At 35.6% G+C, this 23,245-nt stretch overlaps 3 protein-coding genes across 3 annotated transcripts; 1 reads left to right on the top strand and 2 right to left on the bottom strand.

Moving 5' to 3' along the window:
* Positions 1–84: 84 nt before the first annotated feature.
* On the bottom strand, positions 85–3,563 carry LOC140789944 (peroxisomal 2,4-dienoyl-CoA reductase [(3E)-enoyl-CoA-producing]-like). Its single transcript, XM_073139867.1, has 5 exons — positions 3,308–3,563; positions 2,530–2,689; positions 2,029–2,198; positions 1,735–1,957; positions 85–858 (listed from the first exon to the last, which is right to left on the bottom strand). Exons 1-5 carry the CDS (start codon positions 3,491–3,493, stop codon positions 704–706), a joined length of 894 nt encoding a protein of 297 aa, XP_072995968.1. The 5' UTR covers positions 3,494–3,563; the 3' UTR covers positions 85–703.
* Positions 3,564–4,038: 475 nt separating this feature from the next.
* On the bottom strand, positions 4,039–10,075 carry LOC140788852 (cation-transporting ATPase HMA5). The gene is made up of 9 exons (XM_073138324.1): positions 9,696–10,075; positions 8,686–9,300; positions 8,111–8,540; positions 7,471–7,796; positions 6,207–6,265; positions 5,791–6,133; positions 5,479–5,679; positions 4,862–5,119; positions 4,039–4,614 (listed from the first exon to the last, which is right to left on the bottom strand). Exons 1-9 carry the CDS (start codon positions 10,017–10,019, stop codon positions 4,138–4,140), a joined length of 3,033 nt encoding a protein of 1,010 aa, XP_072994425.1. The 5' UTR covers positions 10,020–10,075; the 3' UTR covers positions 4,039–4,137.
* Positions 10,076–18,443: 8,368 nt separating this feature from the next.
* LOC140789048 (choline-phosphate cytidylyltransferase 2-like) lies at positions 18,444–22,738 on the top strand. Its single transcript, XM_073138642.1, has 8 exons — positions 18,444–18,720; positions 19,696–19,809; positions 20,889–20,984; positions 21,242–21,284; positions 21,424–21,579; positions 21,753–21,833; positions 22,219–22,317; positions 22,398–22,738. The coding sequence occupies exons 1-8, from the start codon at positions 18,464–18,466 to the stop codon at positions 22,479–22,481; spliced, it is 930 nt and encodes a 309-aa protein (XP_072994743.1). The 5' UTR covers positions 18,444–18,463; the 3' UTR covers positions 22,482–22,738.
* Positions 22,739–23,245: the final 507 nt, after the last annotated feature.

The following is a 23,245-nucleotide window of genomic DNA, read 5'->3' as shown; positions in this document are numbered from 1 at the left end:
TGGCTAGTTGGTTTTTTTTTTAATTGATACATTTATGTGAAACCACAGGAGCAATAGAAGAGGATAAGTAACAAACAAACTACATAATACAAAATACACACATCATTGATCTTTCTATTCATTATACATCAAAGTTGTAAAGATAAACAAGTACAGGGAGCTTTGAACTAAGATGATAACCTCCCTTGCAAGTCCAAATCTCTCTCTCTCTCTCTCTCTCTCTCTCTCTCTCTCTCTCTCTCTCTCTCTCTCTCTCTCTCTAATACAAATGGTTGCTAGCTAGAAGAATGACAATTGCAGCAGCACATAATGAACTTAACTTTACTCCAAAAGGAAAGGGAACAGCAAACATGGCCCCACAGTATTCTCAAGGTCAAGAGGTAGTGGGTTAGTAGGTGGGCGGGTTGAGGGGTGAGAGAGAAGTTTAGTTCAAGACCAAACAAAGCCACTTATAACGTAGATAGTAGAAATATTCAAAAGGAAAAAAGCACAAACAAATTATTAGTTCTTGAAACCAAGAAAACTATTTTATTTGCATAAGGCCCTAGATGTCCATATCACATATAATATGCAGCAACTTTGGTCACGGAAGCTCCCTTTCTTGCTTTCACGTTCTTTATAGAGATCTGACAGAAGAAAGTGGACTTGAGAAAAATTCATGCTCTGAAACACGCAACAACATTGAAGATGCCTGATAAGATGATCATAATTTGCTTGACGGGAGGCCATTGTTTGATGTCTTCAACTTCTTTTCTACCACCCTAGATAGCTTTTGTACTTCCTCCTTCGGAATGTGACGAGGACGGCTTAGCCAGAGGCCTCCATCAACGACCATAGTAGTCCCATTGACATATTTACCTTCAAGACGACTTAATTCGTCAGGACGAAGTATGAATCGTTGGAATAGCAAATGAAAATTAGCTACAGCTTTAAATTATGGTGAACTTACAAGGGAAAAACATTTGGCAGTACTTTGGCTTAGATAATACACATTAAGCACCTTTTAGAATGTTGACAAAATGAAAATCAGGTTACCTAATAAATTATTAACATACAAGGAAAGGACAATGAAGCTAAAGATTTGGCATAAAAGAAAAAGTAAACCAGCCCATATAGTCAACTTGTATGGGTAAAAGAATTTACGAACATGTGCTTGTATGGGTTTTAATTGCATTCTTACTCGTTCAGCCCAAACATTCATTCTATGAACATGTACTAGTGTATGCTAGTAGCTCATTTTTGGGTAAAGAATTGATTGATCACAGGCTACCACTAACAAGTAGTTCGTTTTTGGAAAAAAGAAACTTAATCACATTATTCTACTAACCACAAAATCAGAAAAGATGTGATTACAAAAGAATAATAAACAGTTAACAAAAAGAGAAAAGAAAATTCTCTTACTTATCAAATAAGCATTCAACAACTTGAATTCCTCATGAACAAATGCTTGAAAGTTGAAACAACTAATCTTCATGTGAGGATCACATTTACTTTCTGCACTATATGTTTGAAATTTGAATGTGATATAGGATAATTTTTCCTACTTTATATACATACACAAGCTGGACCAACTTTTGCCAATCAGTCAAGTTAGTTTCAGCAGGTAATTTGAAGTTCTAGTATCCAAAGGAAAACTCTTAGGTGGAGTAAAGGCAACCACTAGATAGTAGATAAGGATTGAACATTGGGTTGCTGAAAACAGAAGGATAAAGAAAAACTAATGTAGTTAGAGACCTGCATCAGAAGTGAGGTAAAGTGCTGCCATTGCAATATCCCATTTCTCCCCCAGCTTGTACAGAGGCATGTATTCTCGAGTTCTACTCGTCATCTCATCTGGTACAAGTTTCCTCATTCCAGGAGTTCCTTCAATTGGTCCTGGTGCTATCCCGTTGACCCTAATATCATAATCGGTTCCCCATTCCAGAGCTAAGGATCTCGTAATACTGTCAACTGCCGCCTGTGAAAGCAGAGACCTTAGCATTTACATGCGATGTGCTCTTTCAACACAATCAAAACATGTTAACATACCTTAGCTGAAGCTACATGAATTTGATACCAAGATGCCGTGTAGTGCAAAGTAGCACTTATATTTAAAATAAGACCACCTTTATATGGACATTTCCCAGGTCCACCCTTTTTTAGGTATTTCAAGGCTTCGTGACACATAGTATATGTGCCCACAGAATCAATATCCATAACTGCAGAAAACCAATTAAGGGCGATAAGAATTGTTGTAATTGCAATGTCCAAAAGATCTACAAATCAATGCCTACCAAGATCCAAGGCACAACCATAAATATCGTATCACCCAATTGGAAAAGCCTTAAGATTAAGGCTTAGCATGGATTTATCATGTTTGCTAACGCGAAAAAGGCAACTCTTGTTTCAAGGGGGACATGCTAACAGTTATAGCAGAAATATGAGTTGTAATTCAACATATACTTGATTATAGTGCAAGCAGAGCATTATAGATCACGAATATTTTGGGATAGACCAATGATCAGCTGCAGATTTCTGTGTAGTAGATACCTGTTCGAAACCCATTAGGCGACAAATCCTCTGGTGATGCAAGAAAATTGCCAGCCGCCCCATTCACAAGAATATCAAGCTTCCCAAAATGACTAATTGTTGCTTCTAGAACCCTGGATGCATCTTCCTGCTTACGGACATCTCCCTCAAGTCCAATAGCCTGTGTATTATATCAAGAAGTCGTTACCACATTTATTCCACTGAATCATTTAAAAGAGATTCTAGCAACCTATTTAGCATACATCTGCTTGATCACAGAAAAGAAATGGTCCATTCTGTTCTGCATGGAGGGAAAACATTAGAGACCTGTTGGTTGTTGAAGCACCCACGGCACATAAATTTGTTATTTGTTTATTAAAAAGAAGTATGGTAAGTAAAATAAAATGATGATACTTTATATCATATTCCCATGCATCAAATACAACTATACAAGGCTAGACTGAAGTTTCCAAACCATAAAAGTAACCAAAGTTTTATCAGTTCCAATGATGTTTCAAAATTCTAGGCAATTTAAATGTTCAGCTCAATGCGTCAATGAATCAATTATATCAACCACGTCATCAAAAGAAAAACAACTTTAACAGCTACCCGTCTAAACAAAGAACGCAATTGATCAAAACAACAGTCGTTTCGACAACCGAATCAATCAAAACCCCAAACTGGGTACCCAACTCGGCTACTCAGTAAAAACATCAACTTTTATCGGTGATAATAGTAAACTACATGAAAGGGTGAACTTTCTTGAAACTGAGAAAGATCCAGAGTTGTACGGACACACCCGAATCCCCTCCTCCCGGAGGGCCGCTACGGCGGCGTCGAGAACTTGGCGGCGGCGGCCCATGATGGCGACGGCGGCACCATGCCTCCCGAACTGGGTGGAGATCTCGAAGCCAATCCCGGAGCCCCCTCCGGTGATCAGAGCAACCTTTCCCTTTAGGATATCATGCTTGAAAGGAGACTCCATTGCTCTCTCTCTCTCTCTCTCTCTCTCTCTCTCTCTCTCTCTCTCTCTCTCTCTCTCTCTCTCCCCAATTCTCGTTACGCACCTTACCTTTTAGAGGTTATATAGTTCACACCCTATGTTCTAATTTACAAATTGATCCTGTATTAACGAAAACTTTCAAAAAAAATTCATATTTACAAATTGACCCCAGTATCGACACTTCAGTTTACTTTGATATATAGTGTGGATCAAGTAATGATATGTATGATTAAACTTCAACTGAGAGACCAAATTATATAGATAGGTCTCAACTCTAATAACGCTAAAAGATGGGGTTTGGAATGAAATTTTCTTTCAATGCGAGTAGGGGCATCCGGTATCTTCTCGGAACAAGGCACATATGTTGACTTGGGCTTCTTTCCTTATAATATGATAAACTTAGCAATCTCCAAAGTTTTGACATGATCACATCGATCAGTTTAAAAAGGAATAAGATTCCAACAATTTGTCGAGAGAACTCCGTCAAGACCTTTTTTTTTTCATAGATGAATAACAACAATGAGGTATCAGTGGGAAAAAAGGAAAAGGCAACACTCTTCTTTCATTTTTCATTCCTTGTACAAAGCCAACATATTATATGGAGGAGAAAAAAGAACAAAATGTTGTTACTCTACAGTAATTTGCAGTATAGTGGTCAGCCTGGGTTTTCTGTATCTCCTCAGAAGCAAAGAGGAGCAGACCACGCTTACAGAGGAGAAAGCCATGCAAGCACCAGCCAACCATGGCGGCATCCTGAGACCGGTGAGCGGGAAGAGAACACCTGCCGCGATCGGAATGGCAATGACATTGTATGCCATAGCAAAGAAGTAATTCCAGCGTATACGGGTGAATGTCTTCCTAGAGAGATCGATTGCGGTGATGACATCCTCTAGGTTGTTCCTCACCAGCACGTAGTCTGCAGCTTCAATGGCAATGTCAGTCCCAGCACCGATTGCCATCCCGACGTCAGCAGCTGCAAGGGCTGGGGAATCATTGATACCATCACCGACCATGGCGACAATGCTCCCGTCCTTTTGGAGCAAGTTGACGACCTCTGCTTTTCCAGCCGGCATCACCTCAGCTCTCACGTCATCGATGCCAACCTGCCGGTTGAAACAGATAGAATAAGATCAAGGATCAGCACCAAGAGTATGTTCTAATCCAAGTGAATTTTTAATAGAAAACATGCTTTAAGAAAAAGTTCTTGATTCTAAGTTTGTACAAAAGAAGGCAAAACATCTAGCTCATTAATATCCATAGAATTGTGATGTTACAAAATAAAAAATAAAAACTAATTAATAACCAATTCATAGCATCCTTTTCATGTGAAGGGAGTGCTACAAGACTAACCTCCTTTGCAACAGCTTGTGCAGTCCTTTTATTATCTCCTGTGACCATAACTGGATGAACGCCCATCTTTTTGAGGCCTTCTATGACGATGACTGCTTCTCTTTTCAAGGGATCAGTTATCCCCAAAACTCCAACGAAGTTGCCATCATATGCTACAAGTATACCAGTTTTTGCGTTCATTTCCAAATCCACCAAAAAACTTTCAGCTTCTGATGGAATGATTATCCCATATTCAGCTAACAATTTCCGATTCCCAACCTACAGTAAAATATATGCCCCAGAAAGATCAATAAATACATTCATACACATGTATACATACAATAGATAAGTACATGAGGATTCTTGTATGTGTGTGTACATGAGTGCATGATGCAGAAATTTCTGGACAGGAACAATCATGAAGTAAACAATGATTTGCAGTGCATTTCTTCAAGGTTAGTGCTACAGATGCCTCATAGTTAAGAGTATGGTTCACTACAGAGATCATGTAGGCACCAATCACGATGCAACACTAGAGTCTGAAATATGTTATTCCATTTGTGTCCTGAAAATGTCAGATTCAAGAAGTGGGTAGTGTAGAATGCTTGCTAGTGATGATTTAGCCACCCAGGACTCACCAGAACCTCTTTCCCGTCAATCGAGCATTGGACACCTTTCCCAAGCTTTGCAGAGAAGTCCGCAACATCTAGAAGCCACTCGGACTTTAAATCTTCTTCATGTCGTCTTCCAGCATCTTTAGTTGTCGGAAGCTTGCCAAAGAAATGATAATGGAACGCATAATCCAGAATTGCTCTCGCAAGAGGATGCTCACTGCTTGCCTAAACTACAGCAAAAGGTGGACAAAAGTTAAAAGTTTGTGCCTATCAGTAATTGTAGAGTCCAAAAAACTACTCTGTGAGGGCCTATAAAGTATAAGCTGTTTGTCTCACCTCTGCAGACGCAACTATCGTAAGGAAATCTCCAAGTTCCATTCCTGTGAAAACTTTTGCAGTTGTCACGGCAGCTTTCCCTTGTGTCAGAGTGCCTGTTTTATCAAAGATCACATAATTAATATTTTGAGCTCTCTCTAATGCATCTCCTCCTTTTATTAGAACTCCATGGGTGGCACCAACTCCGGTAGCAACCATAACAGCAGTTGGTGTTGCCAAACCAAGAGCACAGGGGCAGGCAATCACTACGACTGATATAGAAAACATCAGAGAGAAGACAAAGCAATTGCTACTTTCTGTGATCCATGAGTTTGGATATGCTCCTAGTGATCCACAAATAAACCTACACAGAATAAACCAAAATTGAGTACCAAACTCGTATGTTGTCTATTTTTTTTCAATAAATGTAAACTTACCACCCCAAGAATGTCAACAAGGACATGATGATGACAATAGGAACAAAAATGCTAGCAACCTGTATTTAATAGGATAAATCATGTAAGTGTCACAATTCTTGATCCTGCCAATTATGAACAGGGCAATGCAAGGCAAAAAAAAAAAATCAAAGACACTTGAAATAAATAAAATTAAAAATATAATTTGGATCACATATTGTTAAAGCACATATCAAGAATATGTCTAATTAATAGAAAGTTAAGATAGAATGTATAAAATCATCAACAGAAGTTTAAATTTTAACTCAGATAATCAAAATACTGTTGAAGTACAAGAATCATGCATTTGGTAAGATGGATCATGTCAGGTTGACATAACATCAGTATGAGAGAGACAAGTAAGAAGACAGAAGATTTCAAAGTCACTGTGCACAAATAAACTAAAAAGTTTAATCAGGCATAAGGTTTGGATCTATATTAATATTATCACCTACTAAACATAAATCGAAGATTTAAACTGAGCCATTGATGGAACTTAATTCTCTCACAAAGCATCAGTACTAAGTACTAGAACTATGTGATGAGATCTATCTACCAGAATTCCACTATTTCAGTTCATTCAATGGGATTCTATCTATCTTTCTCATTTGATGCACAAAGAATTTTCAGTATGATAAATAGAAGTTCCAAATTTCCAGTATAATGCCTAGCAGTTTCAAACTCATTAACACACAAACTCAGTTAACTAGGTTGAATTGACTTCAGGCCTCAGACAGCATAAATTTACAGTGTCTGTCCCAGTATTGTTAGAGACAATATAATTAAGGAACACTAGTACTCTTCAAGCCAACCTCATATTGCAGAAGAGATGTTTACACTTATTTTAAAGCTGGATTTAGCTCTGAAACATTGTTTCTATTACTTTTGATTAAAAATTAAATCTAACCTCCAAGATAAGATGATAATACAACATATGACCATGCAAATTTTATCTCGACTTTTTTTTAACATATTTTCTTTTAAAAAAATTGAAGTTCATAAAATTATTGTGCATTAAATTTCAATGTGAAGAAAATATTGAATCAACTTGCCTAGAAATATGTGAAGAAAATATTGAATCATCTTGCCTAGAAATATATGAAAGGTAAATCAGCCAACTTTGTAAAATTTGTGTTCATAGAGAAATCTTTTGTCATGCTATATTGCTATATATGAAGTGCTTTAAAAAAATAACTTGTGGATCACATAACGAAATATTCAACACGAATAAAACAAGCATGCTTACATAATCTGCAAATTTCTGAATTGGAGCTTTAGACATCTGGGCTGTCTCAACCAGAGAAATTATCTGACTCAGAACTGTGTCAGACCCCACTTTAGTAGCTTGTATATGAAGGGCACCATGTAAGTTCATTGTACCTCCAATAACTGAAGAAGATGCTTCCTTCAGGATTGGTGCAGATTCACCCGTTACCATACTTTCATCAACATAGCTTGTACCCCAGACAACAGTGCCATCAGAGGGAACTTTCGAACCAGGAATAACTTTCAAGACATCACCTGGTTGGACTAACATTGCATCTATCTCTCTCTCTACAATATGTCTTCCTTCTGAAGTCCATACAAATTGACATGGAATTAGGTGATAGACTGATAGTTAAAGTATGTCGAATAATGGGTTTATTATTATTGTTGGAATCCAAACAAATTGACATGAAATTAGGTAAAAAGTAGAAAAATAATACAGAATAATTATTATTGCCACTATTATCACTTATGTAATTGATATAACAATTTAAAAATATCCAACGACAGATAAGAAAATATATGAAAATGCATCCCACCAGAAGCAATTATTAGGGTACTCATTGAACATATATCCATTCTAGAAATTGTAAATCTTGTCAGATTATAAAATCACATACCTGTATCTTTAACCAGCAAAAGAGCTGTAGCAGGGGCCAGTTCTACTAGCTTCTTGATAGCATCTGATGTCTTGCCTTTTGCAAGAACTTCCAAATACTTCCCAAATAACACAAATGTTATTATCATTGCACTTGTCTCAAAATATATGGGAAGCCAGAACCCAGTATACGCTCCATATAAAAGAGCACAAATAGAGTAAAAGTAAGATGCAGAAGTTCCCAGCACCACCAAGACATCCATGTTTGTAGAGCCATGTCTTAAAGCTCTATAAGCTGCAACATAAAATCGTTTACCAATAACAAATTGAACAATGCTCACCAATACCCATTTCACCAAGTCTCGCAGCAGAAAGGGTCCACAGTGCATGAGTAAGAAAGAGTTTACCATAGGTATGCGGGGGCAAACCATCCGAATTAAAAAGACAGGAATCTGTTGCAATATAACCAGCAGATAAATTTGGTAAGGACACTATATATTAGAGTTAAAAAAGCATTTCCTCTTATAGAGAAACAAAGCATTCATAGCCATGCAATTAAAGAAGAATATTCCGCAGATCATGAATCATCGTACTCACACTGAGAAATAGACTAGAGAGGAAAAGGTGAAGCATTTTTGAGGCCTCTTGTGTGTCATTTGAAGCTGCTCGGATGTATGGATTCTGCACATGTACTTTCAGACTCCTGTTGCTTCCCTTCTCAATGGCATCAACTATCGTTCTCAAGCCAAGAAATTCAGGATCAAAAATGATTTCTACTTCTGCAAGGCCAATATTTACCTGAAACTGCCTCACCCCTTTCATGTTCTTAAGAATTCCTTGTAAGACATGTAAGTCAATTTCGGTAGACAACCGATCCACGCTTAACAAAACTTTGTCTTGCTCACTACTTTGCATAAATACTGCATCAAATCCAGCATCCTCAATGGCATTAACAATTTCGTCTTTACTAATTACTGATGGATCATACTCAACCTCCCCTAACGAAGTAGCCAAGGCAACAACTGCTCTTTTTACACCAGGTAGCTTTCTCAAAATCCCTTCAACAGAGTTTACACAAGCAGCACATGTCATGCCACCTATCCTGAACTGCCCAGACAGAGCCTTTTGTGATCTAGATTGACTATTACAAGAATCTGGGAGGATCTCTGCTTCAAATCCTGCATCTTCTATAGCATCTTTTATTTCTTCATCCTGAAAAATAAAACCCAGTAAGCGCTCACAGAATCCAAAAATAATTGAATACTTAAATTAGATATATCTGTCTATAACCACTTCTCTTGCCTATGATACAATTTCGCATATGATAATATACTAAAGTTTGTTATCCGTTTACAATAAATAACACGTTAATGGTATACAGACATAGATATAAAACTGATATTGGTCCCGATTAGAATTCCGTTACTGACTACCCAAAAAGCAAATCATTTGAAGAGTAAACAACCACAACTCACACAAAATACTCAACAAAGAAAAGGATACAGCTAAAACCAAATTCCCAATTCCTCGCCTAATACAAAAGCTTCCAAGACGAATCAATTAAAAGTAATCCTAAGACAAACGACAAAAGAACAAAAAGCTCCGACCTTTACGAGATTGGGATCGAAGACGACATGGGCCTTGTTCTGGAGCAACGACACGGAGACGCGCACGACTCCGCCGAGGGCGGCAACGGCGGATTCGACGGAGCTGCTGCAGGCGGAGCAGGTCATGCCGGTAACCCTAACCTGAATTCTCCTCATCCCCTTCTCCTCCTCGTCTTTTCCTCTCTCCTCTCCCAACTCTTCATCGTAGGCGTCGAGGAGCCGCACATCCTCGAGGTCGCCCGAGTCCTCCCTCGCCGATATGGCTTCCGGCCGCCGGTATCCGGCGACCGGCGTCAGCTGGACGTCTCTAATGCTCGGAGCCATAGGGAGGGGAGTTAAGAGAGCGAGCGAGATTTGGGGGAAGAGAAGAGGAGGGGGGAGGAGGAGAAATAAAAGGAGAAGAAGAGTGGAAATAATAATAATAACGAAGTTGGTAGATCTGCGCATTGACGAATTTACCCTCCAACATTTCAGTAATTGGCAGATATGTCCTAACCTTTTTTATTCTTTATTTTTGGTTCTTTTGTTTATTTTTTTAATGAATTCTAGGGAAATTTGATTCCTGTGGTTCAGGTGGTTTGTCCTTAGTCAAGGGCAGTTAACATTGGTGGTTGATCTTTCTCTCACCTAACTTGGTCCCCTTTTTTTTTTTGGGTTCTTAATGGTGCTTCCCTATAACTTTTCTATCCCTTAGGAAATTATTTTATTGATTAATTGGTTCTACACGTAATTTATTTATCTTTCTAAATAAATTCTACAAAGACCTCTCTGAAGAGATTTGACATAAAAATGAGGAATAGTTGGACGGTCTTGGTCTAATTATCTCTAGACTAAACTAAATTTTATGAGTATATGTAAATATATATATATATATAATTGTTAAATATTTTTGATGAATTGTGGAGGGTATTTTGGGAAGGAAAGAGAGGGTTTCCATTGCTGTTGGAGAGAGAGAGGAGTAGTGTCGAAGGGAAGACGCGGCACGAGTCACGACTCCGATTTTGACCCGCCGTCCTCTCTCTCTCTCTCTCTCTCTCTCTCTCTCTGTCACCCCACGGTTCCCTTACCCACCTAATAAGCCCCGATTTATTCTAGAATAACTTTTTTTCTTATCCAGAATATTACTTCTTAGTCCTTGGATAAATTATTGTTCTTGATCAAGATTAAGGTAGCTTAACGGCTCACCAACTTGATAAATATATGAAAGAAGGTATTTTCTTCTACTTCTACCATAAAACCCCAGTATCAATAATAATAATGTAAACACCTTGGGTTCTTAGTCTTAATCTCTTTGATATATTGACTATTTAAGAGCTTTTAGGCATCGCAAAGGAAAAGTATATGTTAGGACCTTTGAAGAGAAAAGACCCTTTGACCAACTTCTAGAAATTCAATGATATAAATAAGCATCAATTTGGACAATAATTTTTCTTTACATATATATATATATATATATATATATATATATGAATATATAGAAGTGGGAATTTAATGATATCCTAATTAAACTAACATCACTAAAATTTAAAGTCAAAAATATTAATACAAGATGAGCCTCTTTAACTAACGAAACTGAGCACTATCTATTGACATATGTATTATATTATAATGCATACGTTAGAGACTTTGCAAATGAACCTACTTTTATTATTATGTAGACTTCTGATAATTCTTTGCAAATTTGCACTAATTGTAACACCTAAGCTAAACCCAAATGGAGAAGTATAAAGATTGTAATTCCTTCTTATTGCTTTGCAACTCAGCATACCCTTTGTGCCACCACCACCAGTAAAGCCTTTGCATGTCGCCCACTTTCCTGCCAAAATTGAGACATTCCTATCACTTTTGCCATGCACAGTGATCAGTGGATCCATGTCTGACGTGAATTAATGATCAATGACTTGGAAATACACCAACTCCAGTTGCTATTAATCCATACCGAGTCTGATCTTAAAGGAAAAAAAGAAAGAGAAGAGAAGAGCTAGTAATCGATTGATCTTAAAAAAAACTTCTCATAAAAAATACATATATGGGTGTGGATCGATCTCAGTGCCCAAAGAAAAGAAAGACGCAACGTAGTTTGCCCAACAAAATATCTTGTCCTTCTACAGTGGAAATATGAGGGCAAATCCGGGAAATAGAAGGAAGAACTTCTGTGGTACAACTTGTACTACAAGGAGATATTGCATGTACTGCAACCTAGCTACGAAACTCAATCTTGAGTGACTCCTTCAAACTTAGCATTGTCAGCTGACATTAATATGGTAGGGTTTTAAATTCAATTCAAAGATAAGTCTCTGTCTCTCTCCCTCTCTCTCTCTCAGTCTTCTCTCCCCTATTAATGTGTTAATTAGTTCATGCATAGATTTCGTTCGTATATTTCAGATCAAGTAGTAGCAGCAGCAGCAGCAGCAGCAGTATCAGAAAGTAACGACGGTATTTATACAAGAATAAAGAAGGAGAAGAAGAAGAAGAAAAAGAGGTGGAGGAGAGAAGGAAAAGAATACATTCACTGCTTGACGACAACCGTCAATGACATCGATCGTGGATCGCAATAATTTTCGGTGCGCATATGGTGATGCAGAATATTCAAAAATGTACGTTACCATGCTTATCATCAAATTTGTTTTTTTCACAAAAAAAATAATAATTTAGGCCACTCTAATCTGAAAGCTTTCGTATGTGCTCTTGCTTCATCATGAAGCACACGCAAAATATAATTATTCTGCCAAAGAAGGAGGACAGGATAGGTGGGTATTAATTAATGTTATCATCGTTAAAGTTCTTAATGCAGATTTGATTCCAAATCTTGAGTTATATAAATCAGTCTCGGTAAAATTTATTAATGAGAAAAAAGATTCTTGATATACGTGTAGGAGAGCAGGAGAACCCATTTATCACTTTTGACTATAGAAATTATTCCTATCCATCCAATCCTTGTTAATGTTTATTTTCTCTCTCTTATAATATTAATTTAGTTTATCCGTAATTTTTGTTTATATATATATATATAATAATTTTATACTTTTGACTAAGTGGTACCCACAGCAATAGCAACATTATTTGTATTAAAATAAGAATTAATATATTGTTATATTTTAACACTGACCGTTCTACGTATGACACCGGTCGTGGACACCGGTCGTAGATCGCAATAATTTTCAAGTACATCTATGACGATGTTGACTATATCTAACTCTTATTAATATAAAAATTCTTTTCTTTACGATAATTCTACTTAAATTTCTTAAACTGTTACTGTTTTTCACATACACTTTCTGAACTTTTTTTAGTACGTTCACTCCCTGAATTAATTATTTTTTAATATAAATGTCCTTATAGTTAAAAAAAAAATTCTCTTAGTTTGAAGAGATATATGGGAATATTTTTTATTTCATGACGTGCATGTAGACAATAAATTAAAAAGTTTAAAAGATATATGTAAAAAATCATCCATAATATTAGTTAGTGCATAAATTTTGTTTATATATATATATAATACTTTTGTACTTTAGGCCGAATAATAACAACGGTAGGGATAGTATGGGTATAAGAATAAAAATGAGAATAGAATAAATTATCACAATTGACACTGACTGTTCTACGTGTGACACCGGTTGTGGGTCACAATAATTTTTTATGTGCATCCATGACCACGCTGAATATAAATACATTCTGTTAATTTATTGTCACGCTTATCATCAAAGAAATTAGATCATCTATTTTAATATTATTTTTTAAGAATAAATTTTAGGAATGGATGCTTCCGTATATATTATTGGCTCACTGTGAAACACACACAAAATAATATTTTCACCAAACAAGAAGAAAATGAGTAGTGGTATTACTTTGTTTATCTTATCATCATCTAAAGTTCATAATGCAAATTTGATTCCAGACCTTGAGTTATATAAATTAGTCTTCTTGATAAAATTTATTAACGAGAAAAAGATTCTTAATATACACGTATAGAAGAGCACGTATACACATATATCTCTTACTTGATCCTTTTGACTATATAAATATTTTCTCTCCATCCAACCCTTATTAGTGTAAGAATATTTCCTCTCTCTCATTAATTTTAATTAGTTCGTGCTAAATTTTATTCATGTATATATAATAATTTTTTACTTTAAACTAAAGTATTTATATAAGAACAAAAAGAAGAATTGAATAAACTATTATATTTGACACTGAATATTCTACACAAGATAACGGTCGGAGATTATAATAATTTTCAAATGTATCCTTGACCACATTGAATGTTCGAATGGTACATTGTATTAATTTATTATCACGCTTATCATTAAAGTAACCCAAATAATATATTATAATATTTTGTATTTTTTAAAGATATATTTAGACCACTACAGATAGAAATATATGCTTTTCTATATGTTCTAGACTCGTCATGAAGCACACATAAAACATAACTTCCACTAAAGAAGGAAAGTAGAAGTAGATAAGACTTGTCATCTTTTTATCTTTTTCATATTTAATCAAATTTACTTATAAAAATATTAAAATTAACTAATCGAGTTCAAAATTTAACCTCAAACCAAATAAGACCATTTGATACACATATATCTCTTACTTAAGCTTTTTGTTATATAAATCTTTTCGTCTCCATCTAACCCTTATTAATGCAAAGAAATCTTGTGCGTAGATAGTGTGGAAGTCTTAATTCCTACCTAAGATTAAGGAGATTAAGGAGATAATATTTCCACAACAATCCAGTAAATTAGATGGGAGTGTCCTCGTTCTCTCTCTCTAATAATTTTTTTTAAAAAAGAAGGAAGTAGATGGAGGGTTGCATAAGGAAGCCCGAAAGAGAAAGATATGGCTCCTAAAGACTAAAGTAGATAGATGCTAATATCCAATTAAGAGAAATTTTGGGCCCAGGTCTTGAGTGGCGATTACTACAATTAATAAAGTTGCCCACCAATTGCCGTTGTTATTAGAAAAAATAATAATCAATTAAGTGATTTTGGGTATCTTTTAGGCAGTTCTTTTTATATCCTACCAGTTGATTGTGTGTGCAAAAAGAGAGAGAGAGAGAGAGAGACTACTTGGATTGATCACAGTGATCCTTCTCATATTCTTTAAGAAGGATCACAGTGATAGAGAATAGGCATATAAAGTAGCTCAAATCTAAGTTATGCAATATGATTTAAAAACATCTTAATTGCATCTTTCTTCTTCTCTCTTCCTTTCATCACCTCATTACTTCATAACCAGGTGTGTTTGTTTTTTGTTGTCAAATAAGGACAAGGAAAAAAAGAAGATAAAATTCAGAGTACATTAAGATTAGCAAGCATTACAAAGAAGGCTGGGATTGCTGGAAAGAAATTTAAAAAAAAGAAGTGGAGATTATGGAAAGAAATCCAGCAGTAGTCAGGGCATTTTTTCTTGAACATTATTGCATTTCTTTCCTTCCAGAGCTTCCACCATATTAGAATTAAAAGCTGTCTCAATCCAACTAGAATTCTTGAAATGAAATGAGATGGTATCTAAAGTTACCAGGAAACCTTGAAATAATCTTTCTAAAGTAGAAGCATCTTGTGAAATAAATGATCTTTTTATGTTTCATTTGTCTCTGAGCTAAGAATACAAAACCCATAAAACCCCTTCGTCCTTAATATGCCCCCTCTCTCTCTCTCTCTCTCTCTCTCCCTCTACCTCCTTACAATTTTCTTAATAAAATATCTCCTAAACCCACCTCTTGTTCTAGTTTAAAGATTATTTTCGTATCAAATCAAAGAGATCGAGAAGCATAAGTACCGTTTGAAGAAAAAGCTCCAAAACATTACCCTTTCAATCACTTAGCTATTCTTTTGCCATAAGAAATTAGAGTTAATCTCCTTCATAATTGTTTCTAATTTCTTGTTGTTTGACTCTCCAAAGAGAATTGAAACTACAAAGGCAACGTCCTTTTATCATTTTGAAATCTTATGGAAACACTGTATAATTATTGATGCAGTAGGTATCTAGGGATCAAGCATTTAGGTAATTAATGGTGATAGTTTTTATGAAATAAGAAAAAGCTTTTAAAGAGCTATAGGGTCCTACCTTTCAATTGACCAAATAATTGTGGACATAGTAGGTAGGAGCACTAACTAAACCATTTACATAAGAAAGTAAAAGTTGATCGATTACCTTATCAATAATTTTTGTTTAGAGCCTAACACAAGGTTAGGATGGGCCAAATCTATGTATAATATAAGCTTAGCCCATCCATCTATTTATGAGAACTACTTTTTAACAGATATATTATCCCTTTTTTACTTTTGACTAAGATCTTCTTCTTCTTCTTCTTCTTCTAAAATTATGGATCATGGAAAAGCATTCATACACTATATTTCCGATTTGCCAAGGCAGACTTCCTGCCCCCTGGATATTCTCACTAGCCACTAACCAGAGAGCTTCAACTCCTCAAAAGGAGCAGTTGCACTTGGAGCTATGTATAGAGAGAGAACATACATATCATGCCAAAATTTAACCTAAAAGAAAATAACAAATATAAACTAGTGGGCTCATCAGGGAGTATAAGGCGATAAGATAAGAATTAAGATGTATATGCCAAAGTGATTAGATCCAGTCCTGGGACAAGATTGTAGTACATGAATGATGATACTAGTACATAAATGATAGTAGTACATAAAGGATGGTAGTCTAACGCCTCATGGCCCAGAAAGCTCCCAACTACACCTCTCTCTCTCTCTCTCTCTCTCTCTCTGCTGGATCTGTAGAAAGTTATGATGCAACTGACATGAGCCTCACACTCAGCAGGAGGAACACCGAACACCAGTGCCATACCAGATCTTGCAAGTGATGCAAAGTATAAAAGTATGAACGCGATCGTAGTAAATATTAGTTACATAGCTAAGATTGTAAATTTCAATTATAACTCACATATATCTCCTCTCACATGGGTAATGTAACATGTTGGTTAATATTTATGTACAATATATAAGATAAATATATAAAAATTTTACGGATAACACAAGCAAAAATAAATCCTAAAAAATATCATGAGCCACAGTAAATTTCAAAATATACATATATACATCATAAATGCCATCTAAGTTAGTTCACAAGAATAAAATAAATAAATAAATTATAAATAATCTTTACCAGCTCCTTCATATACTCAGGTGCATCTATTAATCTAAAAATATTTTCATAAAAAAATAATGAATATAAAACACAGTAAATATATATCTCTATAATTTAAAAATAGTATAAAAAAAATTAACATGATATAAATATACCAACCACAATGCATGCTATCGCACGCTCATCATATTCATATCTATACTTCACATGTGTTAATAATATAAAATATGATATGCATTATTCTCGAATATTAAATCTTCTAGTTCAGGCCCACATAGAGCCACAATTATAAGCAAGATTAAGTGCACGTATCAAGCAACATCTATAGAAGAGGAAAAATATTTAGTGATAAAATATGCCATTACATCATAAAAAGGTCAACATCACACATGCTAAGACTCACATGTAAACCCTTATAGTAGTAATATTAATTATAACACTATCATTGCATATCCCACACCTTATCCTATGGAATTCTTGGGTACTATTAGACTCAGCCTTTTATTAAATTGATAGAGTGATTCGCGTGTATACATATTGTATCCTTTTCATTAAAAGTGTATATAGTATTTATATTCCATAATATATGCTACATCATAAATAACATCACAAGCCATACAAGGTAGGAGATATTAAGTTGTGACAATGAACATAAAGCGTCATAAAGTATGAACAACTACATAATAATCATGCACATGATAGATGCACCGTAAATATAATTTGCGATTAGTATATCTTACACCAGAAGGATGCCTTCAACAAGGAGTCAAAGTTTTGAATTCGAAATTGAAAAAATAAAAAAGATAGTGATTGGGAGGAGGAGGTTTCTTTCCTCTAACTGCGCTCTCTGTTCTTTACCTTGGGAGGGAGAAGAGGCAATAGAACGAGAACGAGAACGAGAACGAGAACGAGAAGGAAGCTGAGGGAGATGGCCTTAGATTGCCACTTGCCACCGGACTTTGGTATTTACTGATTATGTTAACCAGAAGCTAATCTTAACATGATTCAAATCCGAAATTTATAATGACAGGTTTTAAAAAATAAATTCAAATAATGCCCATACAAGTTAAAGGATGAACCGTCTCAAAATATGTACAACTTTGAATTCAAATAAATATAAGACCGTTATTCTTATCCTTCATACGCTACCTTCCACGCTCTCACTTCAAAACAAAACCAAAGGGAGCAGTGTGACTGACTGTCGGAGAGGGATTTTAACTTACAATCTCAGTCACCAACATACTTTTTTCCTTTCTTTTTAGACTCTTCCACTCCAAGAAATACATACATACAGGGCCTAGTTTTATTATTATAAATAAGTTTATCCCGTACATTTTTCTTTTCACTTTGACTGAGAAAAACTCTAGATCCTTTTTAATAACACTGGGTCAAAGCTTAAGTCACAGGAGGTTAAAATAAACAATTAATGAGACAAAAGTCATAAGGTTTCTATAATTTTAAGTCTAGTATTTTAATCCGGAATAATATCAGTTTTTTTTAAAATTATTTTTCTTATAAAATAATAATTAAATTTTTTTAAAATTTTTTTTTTCTAACAGTAATAAAAAGTTTGGAAGCATTTTTAAGCTTTTTCCTATTTAATCCTTTGAGATAAATTATAATAGAAGAAGACCGTTATTCTTACCCTTTATATGCAACGTTCCACGCTCTCACGAACCAAAGGGAACAGTGTATGTAGCTGTAGCTTTCGTACTCCCTCTTCGTCCGACTCCTCCTCCGACGCTATAATTCTTTCTCTCGATTGCTGGCCTCGAATTCCCATGGCGGAGGCGAATCCCGAGAAGAAGGCGGAGGAGGAAAAGGATAGGCCAGTTCGAGTTTACGCCGACGGTATCTACGACCTCTTTCACTTCGGCCACGCCAGATCTCTCGAGCAAGCGAAGAAACTGTAATCCCTCTCAGACCCAGTTCGATCTTTTCCAGGATTGCCAGAATCTACCTTGTTTTCCTTCTTCTTCGATGCCTGCATGGTTGGAATTTTCGGGTTTTCTTTCGTTTTGTCGTTTTGGTTGCATGCTTTGGGTGAGTTGGGATCAAAAGATTTGCGGGTTTGATTTTTCTTGCGACGTGTTATGGGAAAGTTTGCTCCTTTTTGTGTCCCTGTTAGGGATTAGAGGGGATCACAGGGTTTAGGTCTGTTTTTCTCGAATTGGGTTTTCCATCTTCTCGAAATTTGATTGTTTTGTTAAATTATTAGGAGTTAAGTTACTTCACCTATTACTATCAAGGGTATTTTATGCAATAAACTGGTGGAAGTGGAACCCGAAGGCAAAGAGTAAAAGCCTAACAGGTAACTTTTTGTGACCACACAGTATAATCAATTTACAATTAGGTCTGTTTTTTTCATAACAAATTCATGGGCCAGGTGGCAATTTGCCGACCACCTTCTCCTTTTTGTTCTCTGATCACTTTAACACAAGGATATTATTTGACTCTTCGCAAATCACAAGTACTAACTGAAATCATAGTATGATATCTGAGTTTCAGCTGGAAAGCATTGAATGTTGGCAAGTGTTTCCAGAAGTTGCAGAGCTGTTAGATATTGGAAAAGTAGCTTGTGATGGTAAAGGAAACATTGAAATGTTATCAGATTTCGTCAGTTTGCTCTTGAGTTGTAAAATCTCAAGTAATGCCTATATGTTTAGATCTACCAATGAATTAATGTATTATTGAGGAAGTTAAAAATTAACTACGAAATAATTAGGAAGATCTTTCTACTGAATGTTAGAAGCATCAGCAGTAAATTGTTGAGTATATTTGGCTTTTGACAAATGTTTGCTGTATCAAAATATCCATTTGTCTGACTTCCGTGAACTTTTTGATCTATTACTGCAGTCAAGGGATAACTCTTCTTATGATGTAGGTTTACAAACACGTATCTTCTTGTTGGATGCTGCAATGATGAAATAACACACAAATATAAAGGGAAAACAGTTATGACTGATAGCGAACGTTATGAATCTCTTCGGCATTGCAAGTACTTTCTCTGAAACTTTACCTTTATAATTTATCAAGTCCTGATCCTGGAACTTTCATTCAATTCTATTACAATCTTAACTTTCGACTGTGTATTTCTTTTCCTTTTTAATTATTATGCCTTTTCTTGTGTCAAAATTTATTTATTATTTTATAATGGGGTAGCTATCCAACTCGCTAATTTTTTAATCATCCTGGACGAGAAAACTTAATCCAAGACCTCATCCTTCTGACTTTGGGTGATTATTTCTGAGGGAAAATGATGGAAAAGTAGTGCCTCATTAGGGATTCAAAATGAGGGAAGTCTTGACTGTTTGCTATTTAAACTTAAGTAGACCATTGATGGAATCTTTTATCTCTCAATTTATCAATCTTCCTAGTCACTGAAAAATATATGGAGACCTCTTAAAAGTACCTTAGAATAGGCATTATTGGGTGATTATTGAGCTTTCATATGGTTGAAAAACCCAACTCATTGCAGCCGGTCACTTGGTTGCACAATTTCCTGCTAGAGGATTATATGTTACTTTGAAATTAAGTTAACAATCTTATAAACATAGTCAATTGACTCAATTTATCAATTTATTTAATTCAGTTAGTTGACCAAAAAAATATTCTCTATGGGTTATAATGGTGCTCATCCCATCTCGTAGAGTTTCGCCCTTCAATCAATCGGGAGAGAAAAATGACCCGTTCAATCAATTGGATAGTGTCATTTGGGATAGTATACATACTCTGATATGAAGCTTCTACCCTGAAATATGGATAACTTGTCCATGTTTTTCGCTTCTTAGTTTGTTTTTCTTTATTATATGAATAAGTTCTTTTTAATGAGCAGTAGAGTTGTTCAGATGAAACTTAAAACTTAAGGAACTAAAACAGATTTGAGAATGAAAAAAGGGGTTGAACTTTATTGAATTGTTTCGTCCTTTTCCTACATACTAGATTAGTTTGAAATTAGTCAAGTTTTGCTTATTTCAAAATTGAACAGTGAAAGGGCATATTTTTCTTGGGGCACATTGGAGAATACGAAAGAGTGAGTATATATAAAAAAAATTATCTATTTTGTCATCATTGCAGATGGGTTGATGAAGTTATTCCTGATGCTCCTTGGGTTATCACAAAAGAATTCCTTGACAAGCACAAGATTGATTTTGTAGCACATGACTCTCTCCCGTAAGGTCATCCTGCCCAAATGTGTATACTTGATCTGTATGCTTTTTTTATGCTAGCAACACACACACACACACACATATATATATAGATAGATAGATAGATAGATAGATAGATAAATATAGAGTATGCTTTACTTTCAGTCATTTACTCTTTCGAGAGTGGTTCGTCATGAAAAAGAGTATAGGCATGTCTCTTAGTTTAGATTTTTAGGCTGGCAAGAGCAAGAACTAAAATGTCTGGTCGCATGGTCTACTTAGATATGCTGATGCAAGTGGAGCTGGCAACGATGTCTACCAATTTGTGAGTTTAAGCTTCTTGTTTCCATCTATTTTTCCCCACAATTTTTTTTATTGAAATCCTATTCACTCAGCAACTATTAAAAGAATATTTTTCTCTGCTTTTCCTTTTATATATCGGTTCATAACCTTGTGGCACTCAGGTTAAATCCATAGGTAAGTTTAAAGAGACAAAGCGAACGGAAGGGATATCAACATCAGATATTATCATGAGGATTGTCAAAGATTACAACCAGTATGTCATGCGCAACTTGGCTCGTGGATACACTCGGGAGGAACTTGGTGTTAGCTATGTGAAGGCATGTTTGTTTAAGATGTTTGTACACACACTATGATATATGATTATAATATTCTGTTAGAATGCTTAATTTTCTAATGTTCTCTGTATTACTATGATTAACGAGTCTAACTTGTTTTGGTAAATATTTTAGTGTTTTGGCAACTGATCTTTACGTTGTTGCCTTCTTACCAGGAAAAACGGTTAAGAGTAAACATGGGGTTGAAGAACCTGCGTGACAAAGTGAAACAACAACAGGAAAAAGTGAACGAAAAGGTAGTTTTCAAGCATTAGTGTAATATATTAGTTCCCAGGACTAAGTTTTGTAAGAAGGCTCAGTAATTGCAGGATCTTTGTGAGGCTATAACCTAATCATTCAAATACCATCACCTGAATCTCAACCATGACTATTTTCTAGCGCCAACCATTCATTATACCATCTCCTTGGTAGAAGTTTAACTACTATACAAAGTCACCTTTTTTTCCTTGATTTTCCTACATTATAGCAACTGATACTCTGATCTGTTAAAGTTTCTTTTTTCCTTGTTTTATGTTGAAGGCTATTTTGGATCTTCTTCTTTTTCTTCTTTTCATTTAGTCTGTTCACTTGGAGATTTTCGTATTTATTTGCTTTTGACAATAAATTTGTGGACCCGTTCAGCTGAACACGGTTGCAAAGCTGCATGAGGAGTGGGTGGATAATGCAGATCGATGGGTTGCTGGTTTTCTTGAAAAGTTTGAGGAAGGTTTCCATTCAATGGTGAGCTGCTTTTACCTGCATATATAAAAGAATATACTTGGTAATGCATCTAATATTGATTACTCTGCTGCCTTTGCCAGGGAACAGCCATCAAGGAGCGAATTCAAGAAAGTCTCAGGGGGCAATCGCGGGACTTCAGTCTGCTGCAGTACGAGGATGAGTAGTCTCCAGTTTATCTGTATGTAAATTAAAGTTAGAGTCTAGATGCAGGCAAGAAATTGCTGAAAACAAATCCCATAGCTATAAACCATGCTCTATTTCTGAGAGTATCATTAGCAGTTTCCTTCCAATGCTACAAACTTGCTATTGGCATTTGTTCTGAGCATCTAGCATTTGTTGACGCTATGGTTTGCTACAAAAATTAATCTTAAAAAGTTGTGTGGCTTTCCTGATAGCATCCAGAAAGTTGCTCTTTTGCTTAGTTCAACTGTATCATTTATTTCTCAGTTGTTATTTTGAGGTAGAAGTGAAAAGAGTAATCTATATTACCGTCTATTTAGCATTACTGTGGAACCTCCTCATTGATATATTTGCAAAATTATCAACCTCTCTTTGGGCCATCCCAATATTTCTTTCTTGGCTAAAATGTTCTTCCCTTCCCATTTTCCCCCCTATGCAAAAAGGCCACTTAAATGTTCTTCTTTCTTCTTTTCTAGGATAGAATCGATTCTACCACGGCAAGTTGTCTCTTGTTTGATTCATTTTCCTGATAAAGGATTGCATTACAAAGTATTGAGATGCTCCCATGCTATCAGAATACATCTTCACATGATCCTCTTCCCTGTAGGAGACCTCTATTACATATTCCCTGTGCTTAGTTTTGCTACTAAACTTTACTGGAAAGTGGTACTGCCACCTTTGGAATCTTGCAAGCTTTGTTGTGTTCAGGAATTTGTGTCAAGCTCAAGTGGTTTTGTGATGAATTGAG

The sequence above is a fragment of the Typha latifolia genome, chromosome 5 (genome assembly GCF_019914945.1).
Source record: "Typha latifolia isolate L0001 chromosome 5, TyphaL0001v2, whole genome shotgun sequence".
Taxonomy (NCBI): domain Eukaryota; kingdom Viridiplantae; phylum Streptophyta; class Magnoliopsida; order Poales; family Typhaceae; genus Typha; species Typha latifolia.
Note: the sequence above shows the minus strand (reverse complement) of the source record. Positions and strands in the feature narration are given on the sequence as shown.

What these genes read in the sequence shown, in the direction of transcription:
- LOC140789944 (XM_073139867.1), bottom strand. Translation starts at nt 3,493, where the DNA reads ATGGAGTCTCCTTTCAAGCATGATATCCTAAAGGGAAAGGTTGCTCTG. An exon ending in TCCGGGAGGAGGGGATTCGG is followed by an intron (nt 2,690 to 3,307) that starts GTGTGTCCGTAC and finishes TATAATACACAG; the next exon opens with GCTATTGGACTTGAGGGAGA. An exon ending in TTACCTCACTTCTGATGCAG is followed by an intron (nt 859 to 1,734) that starts GTCTCTAACTAC and finishes GTCGTCTTGAAG; the next exon opens with GTAAATATGTCAATGGGACT.
- LOC140788852 (XM_073138324.1), bottom strand. Translation starts at nt 10,019, where the DNA reads ATGGCTCCGAGCATTAGAGACGTCCAGCTGACGCCGGTCGCCGGATAC. An exon ending in TTCAGAAATTTGCAGATTAT is followed by an intron (nt 6,266 to 7,470) that starts GTAAGCATGCTT and finishes TATTAAATACAG; the next exon opens with GTTGCTAGCATTTTTGTTCC. An exon ending in TTGACGGGAAAGAGGTTCTG is followed by an intron (nt 5,120 to 5,478) that starts GTGAGTCCTGGG and finishes ATTTTACTGTAG; the next exon opens with GTTGGGAATCGGAAATTGTT.
- LOC140789048 (XM_073138642.1), top strand. Translation starts at nt 18,464, where the DNA reads ATGCAACGTTCCACGCTCTCACGAACCAAAGGGAACAGTGTATGTAGC. An exon ending in TTGGTGTTAGCTATGTGAAG is followed by an intron (nt 21,580 to 21,752) that starts GCATGTTTGTTT and finishes CCTTCTTACCAG; the next exon opens with GAAAAACGGTTAAGAGTAAA. An exon ending in AGGAAAAAGTGAACGAAAAG is followed by an intron (nt 21,834 to 22,218) that starts GTAGTTTTCAAG and finishes GGACCCGTTCAG; the next exon opens with CTGAACACGGTTGCAAAGCT.